This window comes from Rhinolophus sinicus, linkage group LG04 (assembly GCF_036562045.2).
Source record: "Rhinolophus sinicus isolate RSC01 linkage group LG04, ASM3656204v1, whole genome shotgun sequence".
NCBI classification, from domain to species: Eukaryota; Metazoa; Chordata; class Mammalia; order Chiroptera; family Rhinolophidae; genus Rhinolophus; species Rhinolophus sinicus.
The window spans coordinates 143,920,819-143,945,828 of NC_133754.1; the positions used below are offsets into that span (position 1 = coordinate 143,920,819).

The 25,010-nt window shown below is 34.0% G+C and overlaps 1 protein-coding gene across 1 annotated transcript in view; it reads left to right on the top strand.

Annotated features, from left to right (window-relative positions):
* The window catches only part of LG04H9orf85 (linkage group 04 C9orf85 homolog), a 50,316-nt gene that overhangs the window by 19,368 nt on the left and 5,938 nt on the right, over positions 1-25,010 (top strand). The window contains exons 2-4 of the mRNA XM_019736676.2: positions 7,633-7,739; positions 22,776-22,889; positions 23,798-23,949. Of these exons, the coding sequence (XP_019592235.2) occupies positions 7,633-7,739; positions 22,776-22,889; positions 23,798-23,949 (373 nt within the window). The remainder of the gene's footprint in view (positions 1-7,632; positions 7,740-22,775; positions 22,890-23,797; positions 23,950-25,010) is intronic.

Genomic DNA, 25,010 nt, shown 5'->3' on the forward strand with positions numbered 1-25,010 from the left:
ATTTAAAAAGAACTTCTATCACTGTTTTGTACCATGTAAAAAGTTAACTCAAAATGGACCATAGACTAAAAACTAAAATTACTGAACTTCCCAAAGAAAACGTAGGTGAAAATCTTGATGATTCTTCAAACATTTATTAGAATTGATACAAAAAGCATGGTCCATAAAAGAAATAATTGAAAAAGTGTTCTTTGTTGAAATTAAAAAGATCTCCTCTTAGAAAAACACTGTGAAAATAATGAAAATAAAAGTACAGGTTGGGAAAATATATTTGCAAAGCATATATCAATAAAGGCCTAGAGAACCCTCATGTCAATAATAAGGAAAGGAACAAGCCAATTAAAAAACGGGCAAAATGTTTAAATAGACCCTTCACTAAAGAAAATACACGTTGGCAAGTAAGCACATGTAAAGGTGTTCAACATTATTAGGGAGATGCAAATTAAAACCATAATGAGAAAATACTACACACCTATCTGAAAGGCTAAAATAAAAATATTTATAATTTCAAGCACTGGAAAGGGTGCAGAAAAAGTGGATCTTCATACATGGCTAGTGGGAATACAAAATGATACAGCCACTTTGAAAATCTATTAGTTTCTTACAAAATTAAGCATAAAATCATCATGTAACCCAACAATACCATTTGTAGAAACTAACTCAAGAGAAAAAAGATCTGCCCAATATTAAGATATCAATTCTTGTATGCAAATATTTATTAGCACCCCAAATTAGAAACAATTCACATGCCCTTCAAATGGTAAATGAATAAACATTAGGGCAGGAATACCATTCACCAATAAAAAGAGTTCCTCAAATATATACTTTATCATTCCATTTATATTACATTGTGTGGAAAAGGCAAAGCCATAGGAGCAGATTAAGAAGTCAGTGTTGCCTGGGGAGTAATAGAGGGGACTGACAACAAAGGGGCATGAGGGAACTTTTTTATAGTGATGGCAATGTTCTATGTTTTGGTTGACAGATTCATAGAACTATGCACCTAAACTGAGTGAATTTTACTGTATATGGATTATACCTCAAAACTGACTTCATCTGGCAACCTTTTAAAGATAATTAGTGTAGAAAGAATGATAGAGTTAACGTTTAAAATGATTTAGTCAGGTAAAGGATATTGAATGGATGCTAAAACCATGAAGTAAAATATTATTGTGGAATAGTACATTGACACGACCCCATAGATTATTGCTGATCTTTATAATTTGAAGAGATCTGGGCAGTCACCACCTTAATAAATTAACCAAGTGATCCGTCACAGTTTGCATTGCTGACTAGGTGAGAACTGGGCATTTTGAGCCTCCTACTTGGAGTAATATAAATTTCACAGCAGCAGCATGGATGAACTATTCTTGTCAAAAAATATTAAACCTGGATCTAAATCAAACCTTTAAACCTAACTTCCACTTTATGGAAATACAGGAGACAAAGCAATGAGTTAAATTACACCATTAGAAAACAATCAGACAAATCCAGAATGTGGGATATTCTTGAAGACAGTTTGCCTGGTATTTTCAAAACCATAGTGTAATAGAGGAGAGCCTTCTAGATAAAAAGAGAACAAACAGTACTTAAATACTGATATAGTGGTCGGGGGGAGTAGTTGAGGAAATGTCAGTGTAGATTGGCTGTAATCAATGACGTGAGAGGTATTTTTCATTTCTCTGAGGTGTGGTAACAGTATTGTTGTTAAGTTGGAAAAGTCTATTTCTAGGGTATATATGATTGCTAGGTGAAGTGTCTTGATGTCTGCAACTTATTTTATAAGATGTGATCACAAAATAAGGTGAATGTTTAAATTTAAAAAAAATTATTACAGTAAAAGACACATTGCCATTAATCCCCCTCAAAATATTCCCCTTCGCTTCAAACATACTTATCCCATCATTCTTGCCACTTTCTGAAGCAGCTCTGGAAGTCCTCTTTCATGAGTCTTTAGTTGTGCTGTCGTGGCTGCCTCGATGTCCTGAATCAATTCAGAACATTTTCTTTTCATGGTCATTTTGACTTTGGGGAAGAGCCAGAAGTCATATGGTACCAGATCTGGTGAGTCAGATGGATGATGTTTTTATTTGGCAGAAATTGCCATATACGAGAAGCGATATGTGACACAGAGCGTTGTTATGATAGAGGATGAAGTAAAGACACTCACGAAAGAGAATTTCCAGTACTCATTCAGAAAGTGGCAAGAATGATGGGATAAGTGTGTTTGAAGTGGGAGGGTGGGCAGTATTTTGAGGGAAATTAATGGCAATGTGTCTTTTACTGTAATAAATTTTTTTTTTAATTTAAACATTCACTGTATCTTTTGATCGCACCTCGTAAGTGTGCACACATGAAAAGCAAGTAGGTAAAATGTTAACAGTTGTCTCTAGACAGTGTGTATCTGGCTATGCGTTTGTATTATTTTAACTTTTTTCTGCATGTTTGAAAATTTTCGTAATAGAAGTGAATGTTTTTAGAATTCAATTAAGTACTATTTATTGAAGATGGCCTTATGTTATGCACGCATTCCACTAGACCCTGTGAACATCAGGAATATTATGTTTTTATGGCTGCTAGGAAGCTCAGATCTCGCTTGTGGCCCATCTTTAGCAAATGCACTTCCCAGCAGCACTCCTGACTGCTTCATAATTTTCCCTACCTATTCTCATTTCTCCCTCAATCTGATTCCCTCATCTGTTTTTTCTTTTTTGCTTATGTTTGTTTTGTAAGGTACTTTATGCCCAACAATGTGCTAGCCATATTAAAAGGATTTAAAATAATGTAGTTTATGAATTGAAAGTCACAACCTCTAAAAGACAGATTTTCACATTATTATTGTTCGTCATATAAATTCTTGCACTCAAATCCAAAGATCCTTTGTCCTCTAACCAAATTTATACTAAGGGACTGTTACTAGAAAATTCAGAAAGATACATGTTTAGATATAATTAAAGATTATTTAATCTTTGTTTTAAATACCCTATTTAAAATACCCTAATTTTGTGGGAAGGGATAATACTGGGATTCCAAGGAAATGGATTGTCAACAATAGTTAGAATTGGCATTTTCCTCGAGAATTTCATTTTTTAAGCTGTTTTTCTTCTTTTCGATTAATGAAGGGAACTAAAATATGCCATTGTTTTACTTTTTGCATTTCTGAAATAATTGTGATGTACGAAAAGTCCTAATGAGAGATTATATTAGTTGCTCTTGAATGGTAGTCAAATTTCTTCCCCCCCCCACAATAGTATTGTCCTTCTGTTAAATTGTACTTTATATTTTATTAAGTATTTTTCAGCTTCAGCATGTTGATACAGATGTTATGTTTACAACTTGCTCGTGCTATCTTCTTGGGAAGTAGTCTTCACCCAGTTTCTTTTTGGGATGGCTGTATTATATTATATTTGGCTGTATTATATTATATTACATTATATTATATTACATTATATTATATATACTATATATTATATACATGCTATATATTATATATACTATATATTATATATATATATGGCTGCATTATATTACATTATATTTATATTATTATATAAACATGCATTGTCTCACAGCAGAATGTTTAAAGCAGGCACAACAACGTTTACCATAAAATATGTTGCATGAATTAATGATAGCTAAGACATTTTTAAGACTTCACGTATATACTAAGTAGGAGTGTCTTTTGATATACCTTAAGTTTATTCTCTTTTTTAAAAAAATATTCACTTGGTAAAGTTTTCTTCTTTAATGAAGATTCCTAAGTTCAGTGGAATCTTACACTGGAGATTTTTCCTTTAAAAATCTGTAAAGAAGCTTGTTAAATGATCTTTAAAAGCTTTTGTCTTTACAAAACTTAAGTTTTGATTTTATATTTGGACATGCTTAAATCTGAACCTTAATAGCCTATGCTCTTCTACCACGAGGAATATTCCAAAATGAATTGCCAAAACAGGGTTAGCTGTAAAATAAACAGTATAGGTTTACAGTGAGGTAGGATTGAGTGCCATCTCCTTTGCCCCAGGCAGAATGATTCCTAGAACAAGGACTTTCATTGCTCACGTCTCTGGAATTCACATTTTATAGTTTGCCAAAATACAGTAAAATAAGGTGTACAGTTTTCTTTCTTTCTGCAACTGTTTTTAAGTGAAGGTACTACTCTCATTCTTACTCTCATTCATTTCTTAACACGTGAAAATCAAGTTTAATTTTGTAGTAGTGCCTGTTAATCATGCGAGCTCTGTACACCTCCATTTACACTGCTTCACACATCACTCACAGGACAAGTTCCCACAAAGACCTGTTTTGTTCTGCTGTTGATCCACCCTAAATAAACCCGTTTCAAAACTATGTGCAGCTTTGTAAATCAAGATGAACTAGTCAGAAATTGGATACAGAAAAAAAAGAGAAACCAAATAATGCTTCCTAGTGAACAAGCAGTGTTATATATAATAAAATTGCAGGTAATGAGATGTTCTGCATTCTAAGAATATTCTAATTAGAACGGTTATATTGTATTCATATTGTAATCATAGGTCAAGTCATTAACTTGTTCCCTTTGTTAGAGTTATGAAAATATATAATTAATGCTTTTAGTAAGATATTCTAGGCAACAGAGGGCAGTGAGAACAAATGATGAAATGTGAACTTCAGTTCTGAGTATTTCTCAGTAAGCCTACCTAGTATGAGATAACTAAGTACCAAGGTTGATAAGAAGAGGAATTGGATATTAGTCACAGATTTCCTTCTTTTCTGGCAACAGTTAGCAGACCACTGTAAGAAGGACTTACGGTGGCATGCAGAGTTTATTTTCCCTGGGACTCTCCATCTGGGTCAAGAAAAAAAGGAATACTTACATACCATTCATAAGTAACAGAATTATGTTTTTCACCATAGAGTTAAATTCAAATATAATGTATCCAACAGCCTAATTTATGATCTTTGAAAATACCCTTGAAATATTTCTCTTTGAATAAATGTTTTGTCAGGTTATTTTGCTTCTTGTTTAGAACTTTAAAGAAACCACGCACTATTCAAAAGTTTTGTTTCAGGTGATCTCTAACGTTGTGCTTTTAACTAGGTATCAAATAACCCTCCAAAGAATCTGCATCTTTTGTGATACTTTTCTTTTTCCTCCTGAGAAATGAAAAAAAAGGGAACAAAGGAAGCAAAGAAAACTTAAAATGTCTTATACTCATTATAACGACAATAGGCAAAGACCCACAGGCAAGTAAGTTAGAGAATTCTCAGAGTACTTAGTGAAAATATTTAATTTACGTCCTGAATCAAATGAATATGTTATAAAATATAAAACTATTATGGAGAACACATGGCACATTTAAATATTTCCTATCCTACTTAGTTCCCAACACATTTTGGGGGAAAAATCGTAATAAAAAAGGTTTCTTCCCCTCTCATAAAGCCCTTTTCCCTCGACAGATACTTATGTGCACATATTTATTTTCTGTTTTGAAGAAACATTAGCAAGGTAACTTTACTAAAACAGTCTTCTTTACATGCGAATACAAAAGGATTGAATTAAATAATTAAATGCCTTCTTGGTTGCAGCTGCTTCTCCCTGGCACTCCTTTCTCAAGTTTCATGGCCTTTGCCTTTCCCCACAGAGTGACATAACAGTTCAGGACTGTCTAATTTCTAAGTTTGAGTTCTCATTTCTCAAAGGTAAGATTTGAATTGTCGAAAGAATAGTCCTAAAATATGAATTACTAGTTCTTTATTATTACATTTTTATTGAGATATAACTTAATACAGTAAAATGCACATATATAAACTGTACAGTTTGATTTTTAACATGTACACATCAGAATCAGCAGTGAGGACTTTTTCAAAATACTCCTTCCAGGAGATTGAAACTTTTTTAGATGATTCTTAACTGCACCAGTTAAGAATTTTTGCTTTTGTAAAGAACAAAGTTGAGTAATTTATGTAAAAAGATCATAAAATGTTACACACATTAAAGTTAGGTTACTGTTTCTTAAAAAAACAAATTTCTCATGTGGCTTTTTGTGTGTTTAATATCATTTAAAAAATGTTTTAAATGTTTTATTTTTCAATTACAGTTGCCATACAATGTTATATTAGTTTCAGATGTATAACACAGTGGCTAGACATTTACATAACTTACTAAGTGATCACCTCGATAAATCTAGTACCCATCTGACACCATACATAGCTATTACAATGTTATTGACTATATTTCTTATGCTATACTTTACATCCCCATGACTTTTGTAACTACCAATTTGTACTTCTTAATCCCTTATCCTTTTCACTCATCCCCCAAATCCACTCCTATCTGGCAACCCTCAAAATGTTCTCTGTATCTGAGTTTGTTTATTTTATTCTTTATATTTCACATATAAGTGAAATCATATGACATTTGTCTTTCTCTATCTGACTTACTCCTCTCAGCACAATACCCTCTAGGTCCACCCGTATTGTTGGCAAGACTTCATTCTTTTTCATGGCTAAGTAATATTCCAATGTATACGTGTACCACCTCCCCTCCTCCTCGTCCCCCCCCTCCCCCCCAGGATCCATCAGCTCCAACTCAAGTAGTTGTTTCAATCTAGTTGTGGAGGGTGCAGCTCACAGTGGCCCATGCGAGATCGAACCAGCAACCTTGTTGTTAAGAGCACCGCCCTCTAAACAACTGAGCTAATGGGCTGCCCTCCCACCTCTTCTTTATTCATTCATCCATTGATAGACACCAAGCTGCCTCCATATCTTGGCTGTAGTAAATAATGCTGCAATGGGCATATGGATGGATGCACATGTCTCTTTGAAGTAGTGTTTTGGGTTTCTTTGGATAAATACTCAGTGGTGGGATTACTGGGTCCTTCTTGGTCTCTTTTTATAGCCTTTGTTTTAAAGTCTACTTTGTCTGATATAAGAATTGCTACTCCAGCTTTTTTATTTTTCATTTCAATTTTCATGCAATATATTTTTTCATCCCTTTACTTTCAGTCTGTGTGTGCCTTTTTATCTGAAGTGAGTCTCTTGTAGGCAGCATATGTAAGGCTCATTTTCTTATCCATCCATCCATCCACCTTATGTCTTTTGATTAGAACATTTAATCCATTTACATTGAAAGTAATTATTGGTAGATAAGTAGTTACCTCCATTTTATTATTCATATTTTTTATCTTTTTTCCTTCTTCTTAAGTCCGTTTACCATTTCTTGTAATACCTGGTTTGGTGGTGGTGAACTCCTTTAGCTCTTTGTCGTCCGGGAAGCTCTTTGTCCTTTGATTCTAAATGATAGCTTTGCTGGGTAGAGTAATCTTGGTTGTAGGTCCTTGCTTTTCATCACTTTGAATATTTTCTGCCAGTCCTTTCTGGCCTGCAAAGTTTCTGTTGAGAAATCAGCTGACAGTTTTATGGGAGCGCCCGTTTAGGCCTTCTTCTGTATATGCTTAGTTGCAGGACTTCTATTTAGCTAGCCTTCAGGTGATTCTTGATGGTTATTCTGTAGTTTAGTTGTCATTTTGATGTGGTCATGAGAGGATGCAAGCACAGCGTTTACCTACTCTGCCGCTCATGTGCCTTTTTCATGAGGTTTGCAAAGCTGGTTCACAGGTGAAATTCTCAATTTGTTTTCTGTTTGCTTTTAAGAAAATTAATGCAAAACTTCATGATGGAGTATGTCAGCGCTGTAAAGAAGTTCTTGAATGGCGTGTAAAGTACAGCAAGTACAAAACATTATCAAAACCTAAAAAATGGTGAGTCAAGCTTCTTTCCAGTATTATATTGATCATAATTTATTATTTCATTCCCCCATTTTTAAAATTGTATCTTAATAAATATTAAGGTAAATAGAGAAAAAATTCCATTCTCTCATGTAGAATTTCATCTTACATGCCAAATTCTGAAGGCAAATAGATTGAAAAAGTGGATTCATCATTCCCTGTCCCATTCTTCCATAAATAAATAATGCACTGTTTTTACAGAATCTTGTTCATAAAAGGTGGGTTAGGGCAGAGAGGAAGAAGTTTGTTTTGCAAAAGTCTACTCCCACTGATGAGGCAATAATAAAGTATAAGTGGACACTTAGGTCAACGTTGCTCAAGCAGTAGTATGCCGTAATCAGAAGTGTCGGGATGCTGATGGTAACCACTTTGAGCACCTCTTGTAATTGCAGAAGTCAAACGTTACTTGTATTCATCTTTTGTTATTGGTATATATTGAGTATTATAATTTTAATGCAGTTTTTTCCTTTCTTAAAATGTGTATACATTTTTTTGGCACCCTCTGTATATACAATGGAATATTATTTAGCCTTAAAAAGGAGGGGGATTCTGCCACCTGCTACAATATGGATGAACCTTTAAGATATCATGCTTGGTGAAATAAGCCAGTCACAAAAAGACAAATACTGTGTGATTCCATTTATATGATGTTATCTAAATTCATAGCAACAGAAAGTAGAATGGTGGTTACTAAGGGCTAGTGGGAAGGATCAAGGGGAATTGTTGTTTAATGGGTATAGAGTTTCAGACTTATGAGATGGAAGAGTTCTGGAGATCTGTTGTACAACAATGTGAAAGTACTTAACACTACTGAACTGCACACCTTAAAATGGTTAAGATGGTAAAGTTTATGTTATGTTTTTTACTACCACCGCAAAAATAGATGATAGATAGATAGATAGATAGATAGATAGATAGATAGATAGATTGATTTAAAAAATGGGGTTGGTCTATAAAAGATTATCTTAAAGGTCTTATTCAGCTAATTTGATTAGAAAAAACTTTATAGTAGAGTGTGCACATGGTGATCCATGAACATGAATCAGTGTAGCCTATTGAAAAGATTTTCTACGTGCTTTGAATATACATTTAATAAAGAGAAAACAAGACTGAGAATTTTGGGTTCGTGGTTGAATATCTATACTTCAGGTGGCTTGATCATTATTTTTTTGTTGTTCTTTTATCAAAAAAGGTAAACATTGTTATATACTATAATCTCAGTATCCTCCATGTTTATCAGCATATGACAATAAACTATATAGTTTCACCTCTTTGATTATTCACTTCAGCTCCACCATTTATTATAATAGGCTGAGTCGCTGATGGTTAATCAGTGATGTGAGAATCACGTCACCACATTCCAGGAGTGTTAAAATGTCCTAGAATGGAGTTTTAGTCACAGGTTGCTCTTCTCATCATATTGTAGTGTATGGTGACTGTTAACCCTGCCTGTATTCTTGTCCAGAACCTTGGTCTTTAATATTTAAAGGTAAAAGTGGAGTTTTCATTACTCTCATCAATTGTTCACCAGTGCATGAAGCCTACTTTTTGACATTAATATTGATTGATACAGCAAGCTTTGATTTAAAATTGCCTCCCCTGAAAAAAGAGATTTCACTTTTCTCTTTTTTTCTCTAAAGTACTCTTGGTCAGGGGTGAATATTTTGCACTCTTTTAAGACTATTTCTAATCAAATCTACTGAAATAAGAAGTGGTAGTGCAACCCCTCTATTTATTTTCAAACATATCATTTAGGGACACAGGGAAGTGAATTGTAACTTCTACTCCAAGTTCTTAGAATTTGGGGATATTTTTTCCTTAAAAGCATTTTCTAAGTAGCATATAAGATGTCATTAGTGTAGTTTCAAAATCTTTCTATGTTAGTACAGATTACTTAGGGCCACTGGAGGAAATGTGACTTTATGGGACTCTGTCGATGTGGAGTTTCTATTATTTGTACACCAAGGGTGGAGTGCCACAGTGCACTGTTTACGAAAGCACCTAGTCATCTTGTATGGGCGAGTATTACAAGTGGAGCTGAATTATGATAAAGGTTATAGTGTAATAATATAACCAGGAAATGAAAACACTGCCAGAAAAGTTGTGGCCGAGTAAAATAAACCTTTGACTGCTAGTAAGTACTAGAAATATAACACCAGTTCATTTCCCTATTGGTATTTCTTGTCTAGATTACTGGTTCTTAAAACTTTGTTCTCAGAACACTTTTACACTCTTAAAAATTATTGAGGACCCCAGAGAGTTTGGTTTATTATATGGGTTATAGCTATCGATATTTTTGTATTATACATATGAAAACAAACATTTTAAAAATAATTATTTAATAAATAATATGAATATAAATAACATGCCAATTAAGTGTTAGTATTAATAATGTTTTATGAAAAATAACTTATGAAACAAATACTAATGAGACAAATGGCATTGTTTTACATGTTTACAAATTTCTTTAGTGTCTGGCTAGTAGAAGGAAAAGGAAAGTAAATATTAAAAGGAGTAAATGTAAACTTTAGTAGCCTTTTCCAGATAATTGTAGAAATTCATCTTTGATACTATATCAAATCTCAGCAAGTGGCAATTTCCTAAAGATTACGGGAGTTACGATGTAGTATCTGAAACTACATCAATGAACACTTTATGCTGTTACACTAAATTGGTCTTTCTTATATACTTTGAGTGGATCTTTCACTTATGGATGATTTTGTAACATCATGCATTTGCTCATTTGGAAAATACTTGTTCATTGAGTTATATAGATCTTCCAAATGTTGATATGTTTTATAATACAATATAAAAAAATCATGTTAGTATCACAATGATGTCACTAAAGCGTATGTGGAATTTTTATTTTTTAGCCATGAGTTCGTGGAGGTGATGAATACAGTGACAACTAGTACAATTAGGTGCCACTGTCTTTGTTCATGCTAAGGTGCCAATACTTTTATATCCATTATAAGAATGAGACTCAAAGAAGTTAAAGTGACTTTCAAAGATTATATAGCAAGGACATGTCTAAGCTAGGCTAGAATCTAGGTCTTCTGTTCCCAAATCAGTGCTATTTTCAAAATACTGTTTTCTAGTATTTACAATGGTCCATTGAAAACTTAAATTTTTGTCCCTGATTTTTATCTTTAAATATGGTAACATTTTTTAAAAGTGTACTTACTGTCTCCTTTGTTAGTAAACATGGTCTATAGGCGTGACCTGTGTTTTTATTTGACCCCAGTTTCCACTAAAGTGACTAGTTGTGGCATAGGAATAGTCTAGGTTGTTCGATTATTCCTAGGAATTATATTCCATGGAGAAATGAAGGCAGAGCCATCGTTATTTTAACATCTCTGACGTTTTCTTAGCATTGTACTCAAAGTCTTTTCAAAATATATCCATTTTCAAGGGAAATTAGGTAAAGTTTTTATTTAGATGAATTTAAAGTTTTTCCTTACTATGCATTTTGGAAAAAAAGACACTCAGGAGTGTTTAAATAATTTACAGTTATTTTAAAAGATGTTTCGGTATAGTTCACAAGTTTTATGACAACTTTGAATGCATATCTCATATCATTACAGTAATATCTAAAGCAGTCCATCCTTAAGATCAGGATTCTTTGGCTAGATAAATGTATTACTCAGGGGGAAAAAATTCAGAAATTCAATTACCTTCAGACTTCTCACTTTAAGCCCAATGAGGAGGTAAACCATGGATTAAGAATTTTGAAAGAGAAGGCACACAAAAGTCCCACTCTGTGACAGACAAACTGGAAGGCTGTAAACGTTTAAAAAATTTTATAGCTTACATTTGTACACATTTATAAAAAGGAAACAAGTCATTTAAAAATGTGTTTGTATCTCCTTATAAATAGGTATATTTATATTCACAAAGGTACTAGCCTAATAAAACTGTTTTTCAGAATGAATTTAAATTTGAAAGAGCTTAATTACTTTCAGTGATTGATTGAATTCTTTCTCTTCTCAGAATTGGCCATTACAGTCTCAACCAGCAAGGGAACACTGGAAATCCCCCACCAGGCAGTGCTACTTTGATCTGGTTAAGATTTCTCAATAGCAGTAGTAGTGTGCATGAGAGGATCTTGAAGAGTTTGTTTAACTGGCAGATTCTTGGGACCGGGACCTATCCCCAAGATTTGATTACAGGTGGCGCCATGAATCTGCATTTTAATAAGCTGTGCAGGTGGTGAGCCAGTGCTAAGAGTCACTGTTTTGGGGGACTAGTTGGGCTAGAGAATGTAGAATCTGTGATCTTTTGACTTCAAATTCCAAAATGGTATTCCATTTTTAAACCCATTTTACATGTAAATTTTATCTTGAACAGTTGCATAAATATAGTTTTATCCCTCAATTGGCAATTTTGAATACTTAAAGGATTGGTTTACCCCAGGAGTTCCTGGTATGAAAGAGAGAGAAATATTCTAATTTTCTTGAGCCCTTAGAGGAACCTAACCAAGACAGACTCTTTAAAATTATTTTAAAGCTTTAAAAAGTTGGGGCCAGCCCGGTGGCTCAGGTGGTTAGAGCCCCGTGCTCCTAACTCTGAAGGCTGCCAGTTCGATTCCCACATGGGCCAGTGGGCTCTCAACCACAAGGTTGCCAGTTCAATTCCTCGAGTCCAGCAAGGGATGGTGGGCTCTGCCCCCTGCAACTAAGATTGAACACGGCACCTTGAGCTGAGCTGCCGCTGAGCTCCCGGATGGCTCAGTTGGCTGGAGCCTGTCCTCTCAACCACATGGTTGCCCTCCACAACTAAGACTGAAAGAACAACAACTTGAAGCTGAACAGAACCCCCCACAACTAAGATTGAAAGGACAACAATTTGACCATTGTTCCCCAATAAAGTCCTGTTCCCCTTCCCCAATAAAATCTTTAAAAAAAAAGCTTTAAAAAGTTATAGCCAAAAAACACTGAAAATTTTCATAATCCATTTGGATTATTATAACTGTGTGTGTTTTAATGGTATACATTTTTAAATCTATTTTTGTTTTAGAATAATTAAGTAAAGCTGTTTGGAAAGTCAAAACACCAACATACCAAATAAGTTAACAGAAATTCTTTAATAAATATTTTAACTTAGGTTGTAATTCAAAGAGGTTTTTTTTTTTAAAATTCGAATTATTTTTTCAAGTCAAGTCTCTTGAAGGTATAATTTACATAGAGTAAAATTCGCCCTTTGTAGTGTACAGTGTTAAAAATAAAATTCAACTTATCGCATTTTAAAGATGTTATTAGTTTTATTCAACATCATGAATCAGGCAGCATCTTATCTAGCAGATAGAAAGGCGCTCCAAGGAGCTGTACAAAATGAGACTGTTATAGGAAGAAGGGAGTGGGAAATAAGTTAGAAAAAAGCTGGTTGGTTATTGCAAAATCACTTTTCTTTAAGCGGTATCAGGGATTTATCAGGCAGGTTACCAAGTTTAGTGCTGATTAGGCGATTCCTGGTTTTGACTGGTTTAAATTCCATTTCTGGGGGAGCCAAAATTGACATTAAATCTCTGGTGACTTGGGGCTTAGCATAAGTGAATCCATTTGGGCCTGTTGTTTTTAACAACAGTTTTATAAGTTGTGACAATGAGTACAGACGTAAGTCTGACACCACAATTAAAATATAGGGACAGTTCCATTACCCCAAAACGTTCCTTCATGCCACTTTATAGTCACTCCTCCCCAAGTCCCAGTTCCTGGCACACACTGATCTGTTTTCTTTCCCTGTACTTTTACCTTTTCCAGAATATCCTATATGTGAAATAATATAGTATGTAGTCTTTTCTGGCTGACTTCTTAACCTGGCCTAGTGGATGTGAGATTCATCCCTGTTGTGTGGATGACTAGTTAGGTCCATTTTATTGATGAGTAGTAGTAAGTATTCTATTGTAAGGATGTACTAGTAGTAGTTCATTCATTCACCAGTTGATGGACATTTGGGTTTTGCTAGTTGTTGATGATTCGGAATTACACTGCCATGGCATTTTTGTGTACAGAATTTTGTGGGAACATGTTTTAATTTCTCTTGAATAAATACCTAGCACTGAGATTGCTGGGTTGTATGTTAAGAACGGTATGTTTATAAGAAACTGTCAAACTGTTTGCCAAAGTGGCTGTACCATTTGCATTTTCACCAGTAGTATATGAGAGTTGCAGATATTTTAGCTGTAAGTGAGGAACTATATATCTTATTGTGATTTAAATTTGCACTTCTCTGATGATCAGTGATGTTAAGCATCTTTTCATGTACTCATTTTGCATCCTTATTTCTTCTTTGGAAAAATTCTGTTCATATCTTTAGCTGTTATTTTTATTGAGTTATTTTACTTACTTATTACTGAGTTTTGAAAGTTTTTTCTATATTGTGGGTATAAATCTTTTATCAGATGTTGTTTTGCAAATATTTTCTGCCAGCCTTTGACCTTTTTATTCTCTTAGTACTGTCTCCTGACTGGGATAAATTTTTTATTTTGAAGATCAGGATTTATTGGTCATAGTTTTGTTGTTGTAGCTAAGAAATCTTTGCCTAGCCTAGGGCCACCAATATTTTCTCCTATGCTTTCTTCTAGAAGTTATATAATTCTTGGTTTTACATTTGAATTTATGATTCATTTCTTTTTAATTTTGTGGCTCTCCAACTGTTCCAGAATCATTTGTCGAAATACTATCCTTTTTCCATTGAATTCCCTTTGTACTGTGTTGGAAATTAATTGATGATATACGTCTTGGTTTATTTCTGGAGTTTATCTCATTGACCTACAAGGTCTGACAATTAAGTTCGTGAACTTGCCACCGTGCGCTTACATGGGCAGCACTGTACAAACAGCTCAGTAAGGTTTCATAACCTTGGTATTTCAGTGTCTCACAGCTGTGTTCACGTGGAGGTGTGGCGCTGTCGTGCTGAGTGGTGTTCATTATTGTTGTTGCATGTTTTTGTGTGCCGTCGCGAGTACGTCTGAGCTTGAATTATGAGGCCTGACAGCTAAGTTCGCGAACTCATCCTAGAAAAAGTGCTACATACCTCATTGCTGAATATCACTACATCACCTTCGAAGTACTCCCTTGGGAAGCTGTGCACCAACGCCAGTGCCTAGTCCACCCTTAAAAGCAATTTTGGAACTTTTTCTGGAATAGCCATCCGAGCTGTCATATTACCCTTGATGTCCTGAATGTCATCAAAATGTCTTCCTTTCAGTATTTCCTTTATCTTTGGGTAAAGAAAGAAGTCACTGGGGGCCGGATCAGGTGAGTAGGGAGGGTGTTCCAATACAGTTATTCACTGGCTAAAAACTCCCTTACAGACAGTGTCATTGAGCGGGTGCGTTGTCGTGATGCAAGAGCCATGAATTGTTGGTGAAAAATTCAGGTCGTTTAACTTTTTCATGCAGGCTTTTCAGCACTTCCCAATAGTAAACTTGGTTAACTGTTTGTCCAGTTGGTACAAATTCATAATGAATAATCCCTCTGATGTCAAAAAACAGGTTAGCAACAGCGTTGTAACAAGTTCGTGAACTTAATTGTCAGACCTCATACTTTGATAAGCATTTTTACTATGAGTGGATGATAAATTTGGTCAGATGCTTTTCTGCATCTATTGAGATCATCATATGGTTTTTATTCCTTAGAACATTAATTTGGTGAATTGCGTTTATTGATATTAATATTGAATCTGGCTTGCCCTTGGGTAAAAGATCTTACTTGGTCACGATGTGTATCCTTTTTATATATTGCTAACATTTTGTCACAGATTTTTACCTGTATGTTCATTAGAAGTACTGGTCTGTAAGTTTGTCTTCGTCTTCATGTTAGGGTCTTGTCAAATGAGTTAGGAACTTTTTCTTCCTATTTTGTTTTCTGGAACGATTTGTGTAAAATTAGTATTATTTCTTAAATGTTTGATACAATTCATCATGAAGGCATTTGGGCCTGGAGTTTTCTTTGTTGGAGAGTTTTAATTATGATTAAAATTTTCTTTAATGGATAGAGGAATTTTTAGATTAACTACTTCTTCTTAAGCGGGTTTTTTTTTGCATTTTTTAAATTAGTTTCACGTGTACAAAACAATGTAATAGTTAGACATTTATCATTTATACCTCTTACAAAGTTCTTAAGCAAGTTTTGATAGTATCTCTTTCCAGAATTTATCCATTTCAATGAAGTTGTTGGACTTATGAGCATAGAGTTTTTAGTAAAATTTCATTTATAGTCTTTTAGATCTTTGAATCTGTAGTGCTCTTCCCTCTTTCATTCCTGATATTGGTTGTTTTTCGTCCTCTCTTTTTTTATCCTGATCACTCTGGTTTATGTGTTTATGTTATATTAATCTTTTCAAAGAGCCTGTTTTTTGTTTTAATGAATTTCTCTATCTGTTTTAAATTTCATTTATTACTATTCATATCAATATTGCTTCCTTTGGTTTGCTCTGAGTTTACTTTTTCTGCTTTCTTAAGGTAGAAGTTTAGATAGTTCTTGTTTAATGTAAACATTTAATTATATAATTTCCCAAGATTCTTTATCGCCATTCTAAATTTTTTTTTTAACTTATTGGGGTGACAATTGTTAGTAAAATTACATAGATTTCAGTTGTACAATTCTGTATTACATCATCTGTAAATCCCATTGTGTGTTCACCACCCAGAGTCAGTTCTCCTTCCATCACCATATATTTGATCCCCTTTACCCTCATCTCCCACCCCCCTCCCCCCTTACCCTCTGGTAACCACTAAACTATTGTCTGTGTCTATGAGTGTTTGTTTCTCATTTGTTTGTCTTGTTCTTTTGTTGTTTTTGGTTTATATACCACATATCAGTGAAATCACATGGTTCTCTGCTTTTTCTGTCTGACTCTAAAAATTTTGATGCTGTGTTTTCATTCTCATTCAATAAAAATATTTTCTAATTTCCCGTGTGACTTCCTCTTTAACCTGTAGATTATTTAGAAGTAATTTAATTTATAGATACTTGGGCATTTTCCAGATATTTTTCTTTTATTGATTTCTAATTAATTTCACTGTGGTAAGAGAACATACTTCGTATAAGTTTCAGTTTTGTTTTTAATTTGTTGGGGTAGGTTTTATGGCTCAGATATGGTCTATCTTGGAAAGTGTTTCATGTGTACTTAAAAAGAATATATTGCTCTTGTTGGGTAGAGTGTTCTATAAATGTCAATTTGGCTGATAGTCTTCTATCTACCAGGTGTTGTATATCTTTACTGATTTTTTTTGTCTATTTGTCCCATCAGTTACATTGACATCCCTAGTTGTAATTGTGGATTTGGCTATTTCTCTTTAGTTCGATAGTTTTGCCTTGTTTATTTTAATACCCTGTTGTTAGCTGCATAAACATTTAGGATTATTATGTGTTTTGGGAAGATTGATCCTTTTGTTGTCATGTTATTATCCTTTTTTTATACCTAGCAATTTTCTTTGCTTGAAAGTCCATTTTGATAATAATGTAGCCATTCTAACTTTCTTTTGATTAGTATTTGCATGTTTTTTTCCTGTCCTATTTTTAACTATCAATATATTTATGTTTAAAGTGGATTTCTTACATCTTGTATCTTTCACTCCATGTTTTTCTTATGTCTAACAATTTGTTTTACTTTTTAAAAACAGCTTTATTAAGATTTAATGCACGTGCTATAGTTCATCCATTTGAAGTATACTATTCTTTGACTTTTATTATGTTGGAGTTGTACAACCATCACAACAATCAATTTTTAAACATTTTTGTTGTCTCAGAAAGAAACCCTGTACTCATTAGCAGTCAATACTATGGCCTCCAACCATCCCCTGCAGCTTGCTTTCTGTCTCTATACATTTGCTGATTTTGAACATTAAATATAAACAGAATCATATAATATATATTATTTGTTTTAGATTTTTTTAATTTAGCATTATTTTTTCAATCATGTTGTAACATTTATCAGTACTTAATTCTTTTTTATTAAGTAATATTCCATTGTGTAGCTATGCATCTTATTTTTCCGTTTGTCAATTGGTGGACATTTGGATTGTTTCTACCTTTTTGGCTATTACAAATAATGCTGCTATAAAATTTCATGTACAAGTTTTTGTGTGCAAATATGTTTTCAATTCTTTTGGATATATATCTAAAAATGCAGTCCCTGGGTTATATAATAACTCTATATTTAACCTTTTGAGGAACTGCCAAACTGTTTTCAAAAGTGACCATACCTTTTTGTTTCCCACCGGCAATACACAGATCCCAATTTCTCTACATCCTTACCAACGGTTGTTATTGTACTTCTTTTTGATAATTATCCTAGTGGGTATGAGGGGGTATCTCATTGCGGTTTTCTTTTTTTTGTTTTTGTTTTTAAAGATTTTATTGGGGAAGGGAGGGGAACAAGACTTTATTGAGGAACAGTGTGTACTTCCAGGCCTTTTTTCCAAGTCAAGTTGTTGTCCTTTCAATCTTAGTTGTGGAGGGTGCTGTTCAGCTTCAAGTTGTTGTCCTTTCAGTCTTAGTTTTGGAGGGCGCAGCTCAGCTCCAGGTCCAGTTGCTGTTGCTAGTTGCAGGGGGCGCAGCCCACCATCCCTTGTGGGACTCGAGGAATTGAACTGGCAACCTTGTGGTTGAGAGGACGCACTCCAACCAACTGAGCCTCCCGGGAGCTCACCGGCAGCTCAGCTCAATGTGCCGTGTTCAATCTTAGTTGCAGGGGGCGGAGCCCACCATCCCTTGTGGGACTCGAGGAGTTGAACTGGCAGCCTTGTGGTTGAGCACCCACTGGCCCATGTGGGAATCGAACTGGCAGCCTTTGGAGTTAGGGGCATGGAGCTCTAACCACCTGAACCACCGGGCGGGCCCTTGTTGTGCTTTGATTTGCATTTTCCTGATGGCTAATGATATTGAGCATCTTTTTATGTGTTTACTGGCCATTTATATACAGAGGGTGCCAAAAAAATGTATACACATTTAAAGAAAGGAAAACTGTATTAAAATTGTAATATTCAATATATACCAATAACAAAAAATGAATGCAAGTCATGTTTGACTTCTGCAATTACAAGAGGTGCTCAAAGTGGTTACCATCAGTGTCCAGACACTTCTGATTGTGGTGAACTACTGCTTGAGCAACGTTGACCAAAGTGTCCACTTGTATACATTTTTTTGGCACCCCAGGTATACTCTTTGGGAAAATGTCTAGTCACATCTTCTGCTTATCTTTAGTTGAGTTACTTGTCTTTTTACTACTGAGTTAGGAGTTCTTTATATATTCTAGATACACATCCCTTATCAGGTATGATTTGTAAATGTTTACTCCCATTCAGTAAAATTTTCTTTTCACTTTCTTGATAATGTCCTTTGATGCACAAAAGTTTTTAATTTTTTGTAAATTGAGGTTTAATTTCTTTTCTTTTTTTTAAAGATTTTAATTAAAATATAGCTAACATACAGAGTTATATCTGTTTCAGGGGTACACCATAGTCATTCAACATTTATATACCTAAAGAAGTGCTCACCATAAGTCCAGCAACCATCTGACACTACCATGCGATCACAATATTATTGACTATAGTCCCTATGCTGTACATTACATCCCCGTGACTTGTTTTATACCTGGAAATTTGGACTTACTCCTCTTCAACTTTTTCCCCCTTTCTGAAATTTTTCAGTTAGAGTTGACAGTCAATATTACTTTATATTCATTTCCGATATACAGCATAGTGGTTAGACATTTATATAATTCAAGAAGTCATCCCCCTGACTAGTACCCACATGGCACTATACATAGTTATTACCATATTATTGACTATATTCCCTGTGCCTTACATCCAATGTTTTATAACTAGCAATTTTTACCTCTTAATCCCTTAACCTATTTTACCCTGCCCCTCAAATCCCCTCCCATCACCCCAATAAATGTCATACCCATCAGACATTTTACATACATAGTTATTACAATATTATTGACAGTATTCCTTATGCTATCCCCTACATTCCCATGACTACTTTTTAACAATCGATTTGTACTTCTTAATCCCTTCCCCTTTTTCATCCACTCTCCCAACCTCCCTCCCATCTGGCAACCATCACAATGTTCTCTGTATCTATGAATCTGTTTTGTTGTTAATTTTGTTCTTAGATCCACATGTAAGTGAAATCACATTGCATCTGTCTTTCTCTGTCTTACATACTCCACTCAGCACAATACCCTCCAGGCCCATCCATGCCGCTGCAGATGGCAAGAACCCATTCTCTTCCATGGCCGAGCAACATTCCATTGTATATATGTACCACCTCCTCTTTATCCATTCATCCATCAACAGACACCCAGGCTGTCTCCACATCTTGACCTTTGTAAACAAGGCTGCAATGAACATAGGGATGAATACGTCCCCTCGAAATAGCATTTGGGGTATCTTCAGAAAAATACCCAGAAGTGGATTACTGGGTCCTTCTTTGTCTCTTGTTATAACCTTTCTTTTAAAGTCTATTTTGCCTGGTATAAGTATTTCAACCCCTGCTTTTTTTTATTTATTTCCGTTTCCATTTTCATGAAATATCTTTTTCCATTCCTTTACTTTCAGTCTATGTACAAGTATGTCTTTCTATCTGAAGTGAGTCTCTTGTAGGCAGCATGTGTAAGGTTTTGTTTTCTTATCCATTCAACCACCCTGTCTTTTGATTGATTTAATTCATTTACATTTATATCTTTTTTTCTTCTGTCTTAAAGAAGTCCCTCTAACATTTCTTGCAATACTGGTTTGGTGGTGAAGAACTCCTTTAGCTTTTTCTTGTCTGGGAAGCTCTGTATCTGTCCTTTGATTCTAAGTAATAGCTTTGCTGGGCAGAATAATCTTAGTTGTAGGTCCTTGTTTTTCATCACTTTGAATATTTCATGCCAATTCCTTCTGCAAAGTTTCTGTTGAGATATCAACTGACAGTCTTATGGGAGAGCTCCTTTATAGGCCTTCTTCTGTGTGAACCTTTAGTTGGAAGTGTTTGGTTCAGCTAGACTTCGGGTAGTTCTCAATGATGTTTGTTCTGTAGTTTAGTTGTAATTTTGATGTGGTTGTAAGAGGAACTAAGCACAGCGTTTACCTACTTCGCCATCTTGACTAGAAATCCAAATTGAGGTATAACTGACATACAACGTTATATTAGTTTCAGATGTACAATGTAATGATTTGATATTTGTATACATTATAAAATGATCACTACAGTAAGTCTGGTTAACAGTTATTACCATACACAGTTACAAAATTATTTTTTCTTGTGATGAGAACTTTTAGGATTTACTCTCTTAGCAACTTTTAAATATGTACAGTAATATTACCTATAGTCACCATGCTATACATGGCTTATTTATTTTATAACTGGAAACTTGTACCTTTTGATCCCCTTCTCTCACATTCTATCCCCTTGCCTCAGGCAACCACCAGTCTGCTCTCTGTATCTATGAACTAGATTTTTTGGTTTTGGTTTTGCTTTTTTAATTTTAGATTTCACATATAAATGAGATCATATGGCATTTGTCTTTATCTCACTTATTTCACTTAGCATAATGCCCTCAAGTTCTATACATGTTGCAAATGGTAAGATTTCCTTCATTTTTATGGCCGAATAATATTCAGTTGTACGTATATACCACATTTTCTTTATCCATTTATTCATCAGTGAACACTTAGGTTGCTTCAATTTCTTGGCTTTTATAAATAATGCTGCAATGAGCATGGGGGTTTGCATATCTGTTCAAGTTAATGTTTTCATTTTCTTCGGATAGATACCCAGACGTAGAATTGCTGGATCATATTGTAGTTCTGTTTTTAATTTTTTGAGAAACTTCCATACTCTTTTTCATAGCAGCTGTACCAATGTACATTTCCACCAACAGTGCACAAGGGTCCCCTTTCCTTTGTATCCTTGCCAACACTTGTTATTTCTAATCTTTGATAATAGCTTTTTGAAGGGATATCTCATTGTGGTTTTGATCTGCATTTTCCTGATGATTAGTGATATTGAGCATCTTTTCATGAACCTGTTGGCCATCTGTATGTCTTTTTTGGGGAAAAACAAACAAAAATGCAGGATTAGATACCTTCACTTTGGTGAATTCTACGAAACATTCAAAGACGAATTAATATCAAGCCTTTTCAATTCCTCCAGAAAATATAATAGGAGGAACCTCTTCCAAACTTATTTTATGAGGCCAACACTACCCTGATACCTAAACCACACAAGGACACCACAAGAAAAGAAAATTATAGGTCAATATTCCTGATTAATACACATGTAAAAATCCTCAACAAAATCTTAGCAAACCAAATTCAACACTATATTAAAAAGATTATATACCATAATCAAGTGGGATTATTCCAGGGATGCAAGGATAGTTTATCATCTGTAAATCATTCAATGATATGTATTATATTAACAGAATGAAAGATAAGAATCATACCATCTTGATGCAGGAAAAGTATTGAACAAAATTCAATATCCATTTATAATAAAAACTCTCCACAAAGTGGCTGTAGAGGGAAAATGTAGCTCACCATCAATGCCATATATGAGAAGCCCACAGCTCACATCATATTCAACAGTGAAAAGCTGAAACTTTTCAGGAACAATACCCAGAACAAGACAAGGATGCCCACTCTCACCACTTTTATTCAGCCTAATATTGGAAGTCCTGGCCAGAGCAATTAGGCAAGAAAAAAAAAAAAAAAGGCATCCAAACTGGAAAGAAAGAAGTAAAGTATCAGTATTCACTGATGACATTTTTTAAAGCTTTTAAGAAAGTACATAAATCTCAAGTACTGTTATTTTTTACTCAAGTACTCTATTATCTAGAGGTGCTTTATAATTAGTCTGAAGTGATATAAATAAATATCTAACTGAGGTTAAAATCTAGGTATTTTGATTTTTAGGCTTTTCACCTGTGCATTTAACTACACCCCCTCATTTCATCAAATAAATCTTAGGTCATTAGTAAAAGTTAATATTTGGTTTCATTTTCCACTTTCAGTGTTAAATGTTTACAAAAGACAGTGAAGGATTCTTATCACATAATGTGTAGACCATGTGCCTGTGAACTTGAAGTCTGTGCAAAGTGTGGCAAGAAAGAAGACATTGTTACTCTGTGAGTATTTCTTTTTATGTTTGGGATTTTACTCTTTTAGTAACTGATATGTGAATTTTTTTAAAAAGAAACATTCAGTAGCTCTAAGAGTCTTAAGTTGCAATATGTCACACCAATGTAGACTTTCTCTAGCTAACAGGAAAGAAGTCTTAATTATTTATTAAATTTTTCTGTCATTAAAATAAAAATGAAACATTGTATTTTTAGGAAATTAAAATGTTTATCTATGAAGTTCACATTCATTACCATTACAAAAGACTTTCTTATTATATAACTGCTTTTCTTCAATGGGCAGTATGTATTAATTTGTTTCAGCCTACTTTATTGACAGCAGTATTATAATTGGTTAGATCATAAGTTCGTCTTTAAGTATCTTTTTCTCTATACTTATTTCACTAGGCTTCTGTTTTTTTATGTTTGTTTGTTTGTTTGTTTTTATTAGTTTCAGGTGCACAAGACAAAGCAAAACTTAGACGTTTATCATTTATATCCCTCACACTGTGTGAACCCCCCTCCCCCCATCCACTATCCCTCTGTACGATCCCCAAATTAATTTTCATACCCCCATGACCATCTTGTGGTTTCCGACTATTTTTCAAAACCTCTCACCTTCCCCCTATCCCCCCCCCCCGTCCCTCTAGCAACCCTCTGTTTTTCCTCCATGTTTCCAAAACTGTCTCTGATTAGTTCATTCACTTATTCTTTTCTTTAGATTCCGCATATAAGTGAGATCATACGGTATTTGTCTTTCTCTTTCTGACTTATTTCACTTAACATAATGTTCTCTAGGTCCATCCATGTCACTAGGCTTCTGTTAATCAGGAATGTAGTGTAAAGTTCTTTTCAATCTATACACTTAAATAATGAAAGCCTGAGAAATAAAGAGAAGTTTTTTCTTCCATCGTTAGGTTTAATAAAGAACCAGAAAAGACAGAAAATACTGAAAATAATGTACGTTCCAAGTATAGAAGAAACTGCAGCAAAAATGAAGAAAAAAGTGATGAAGATTTAGATTTTGATATTGATTTAGATGACTCAGAAGAAGATGACAATCAAACAGGTGAACATAACTGAATCAGAGTTTGAAAATATGAAATTTCTAACAACTTTTGACTGTTACCGTCATACTTTCACAAAAAAATACTGTGAAATCCTAGTGAGGAAATCGGAAAAACCTATTAAAAATGGCAACATTTATACATGGACAATATAAATTGTGTATATTTGAATAATTATAAAACTTGCATCTAGAGTTTTCTTATAATAATTTCTTAAGTAGCATATGCTAACATCTGCCCAAATGAGCATTGAGTTACATTGCCGTTCATGGGATTTATTTAGAAGAATAGACAAAGTAAACAAGATTCAGTTTGATGGTTGTGTAAGAACTATTTCATGGAAAAATCAGACAACATTATTATATTAGTAGCCTCAAAAGTTGGTACTAATTATGTACCTTTTGATAAATTGATCTCAAGTAAATGGCCTACGTAATAAGAGCTCCTTTCTTTTGTTTGGTTGTTACAAAGCAAAAAGTTTATTTCTAAAATAATAATGTTTAACAAATATATAGCAATTTTTCTTTGAAAGTATTTTTATATACCTCATCATATTTTTTATCGTTTCTTTTGTGAAATATACATATGGAAAAATGCATAAAATATGTATCTATAGTTTAATAAATAATTATAAAGATAAGTCATACATATCTATCACCCAGATGAAGAAACTGAAACTACTCCTAAACAGTATAAATTAGCTTTGTTTGATTTTTTTTTTCTATTTTGAAAAATCTCAAAATGAAGAAAAATAGCAAAATAGTACAATGAACTTTTGTACTCCTCACCTAGATTCATATTTAACATTTTGCCATGTTTTCTTTGTATCTGAATAGATGGACATGGATGTATATTATTTGCTGAACCACTTGAAAATAAGTGGCAGGCATTGATTTTAAAGTTTTTATGAACAAATTTATACTATCCATGTTAATTTGTGTCTCTTTATTTCATTATTATGAAATTTGTGAAATTGATCCATGTTGTTTCAAGAGCTCTGATTTGTCCATTTTACATGACTGTGTTTTAATCCATTGTATATGGATACCACAATTTATTTATA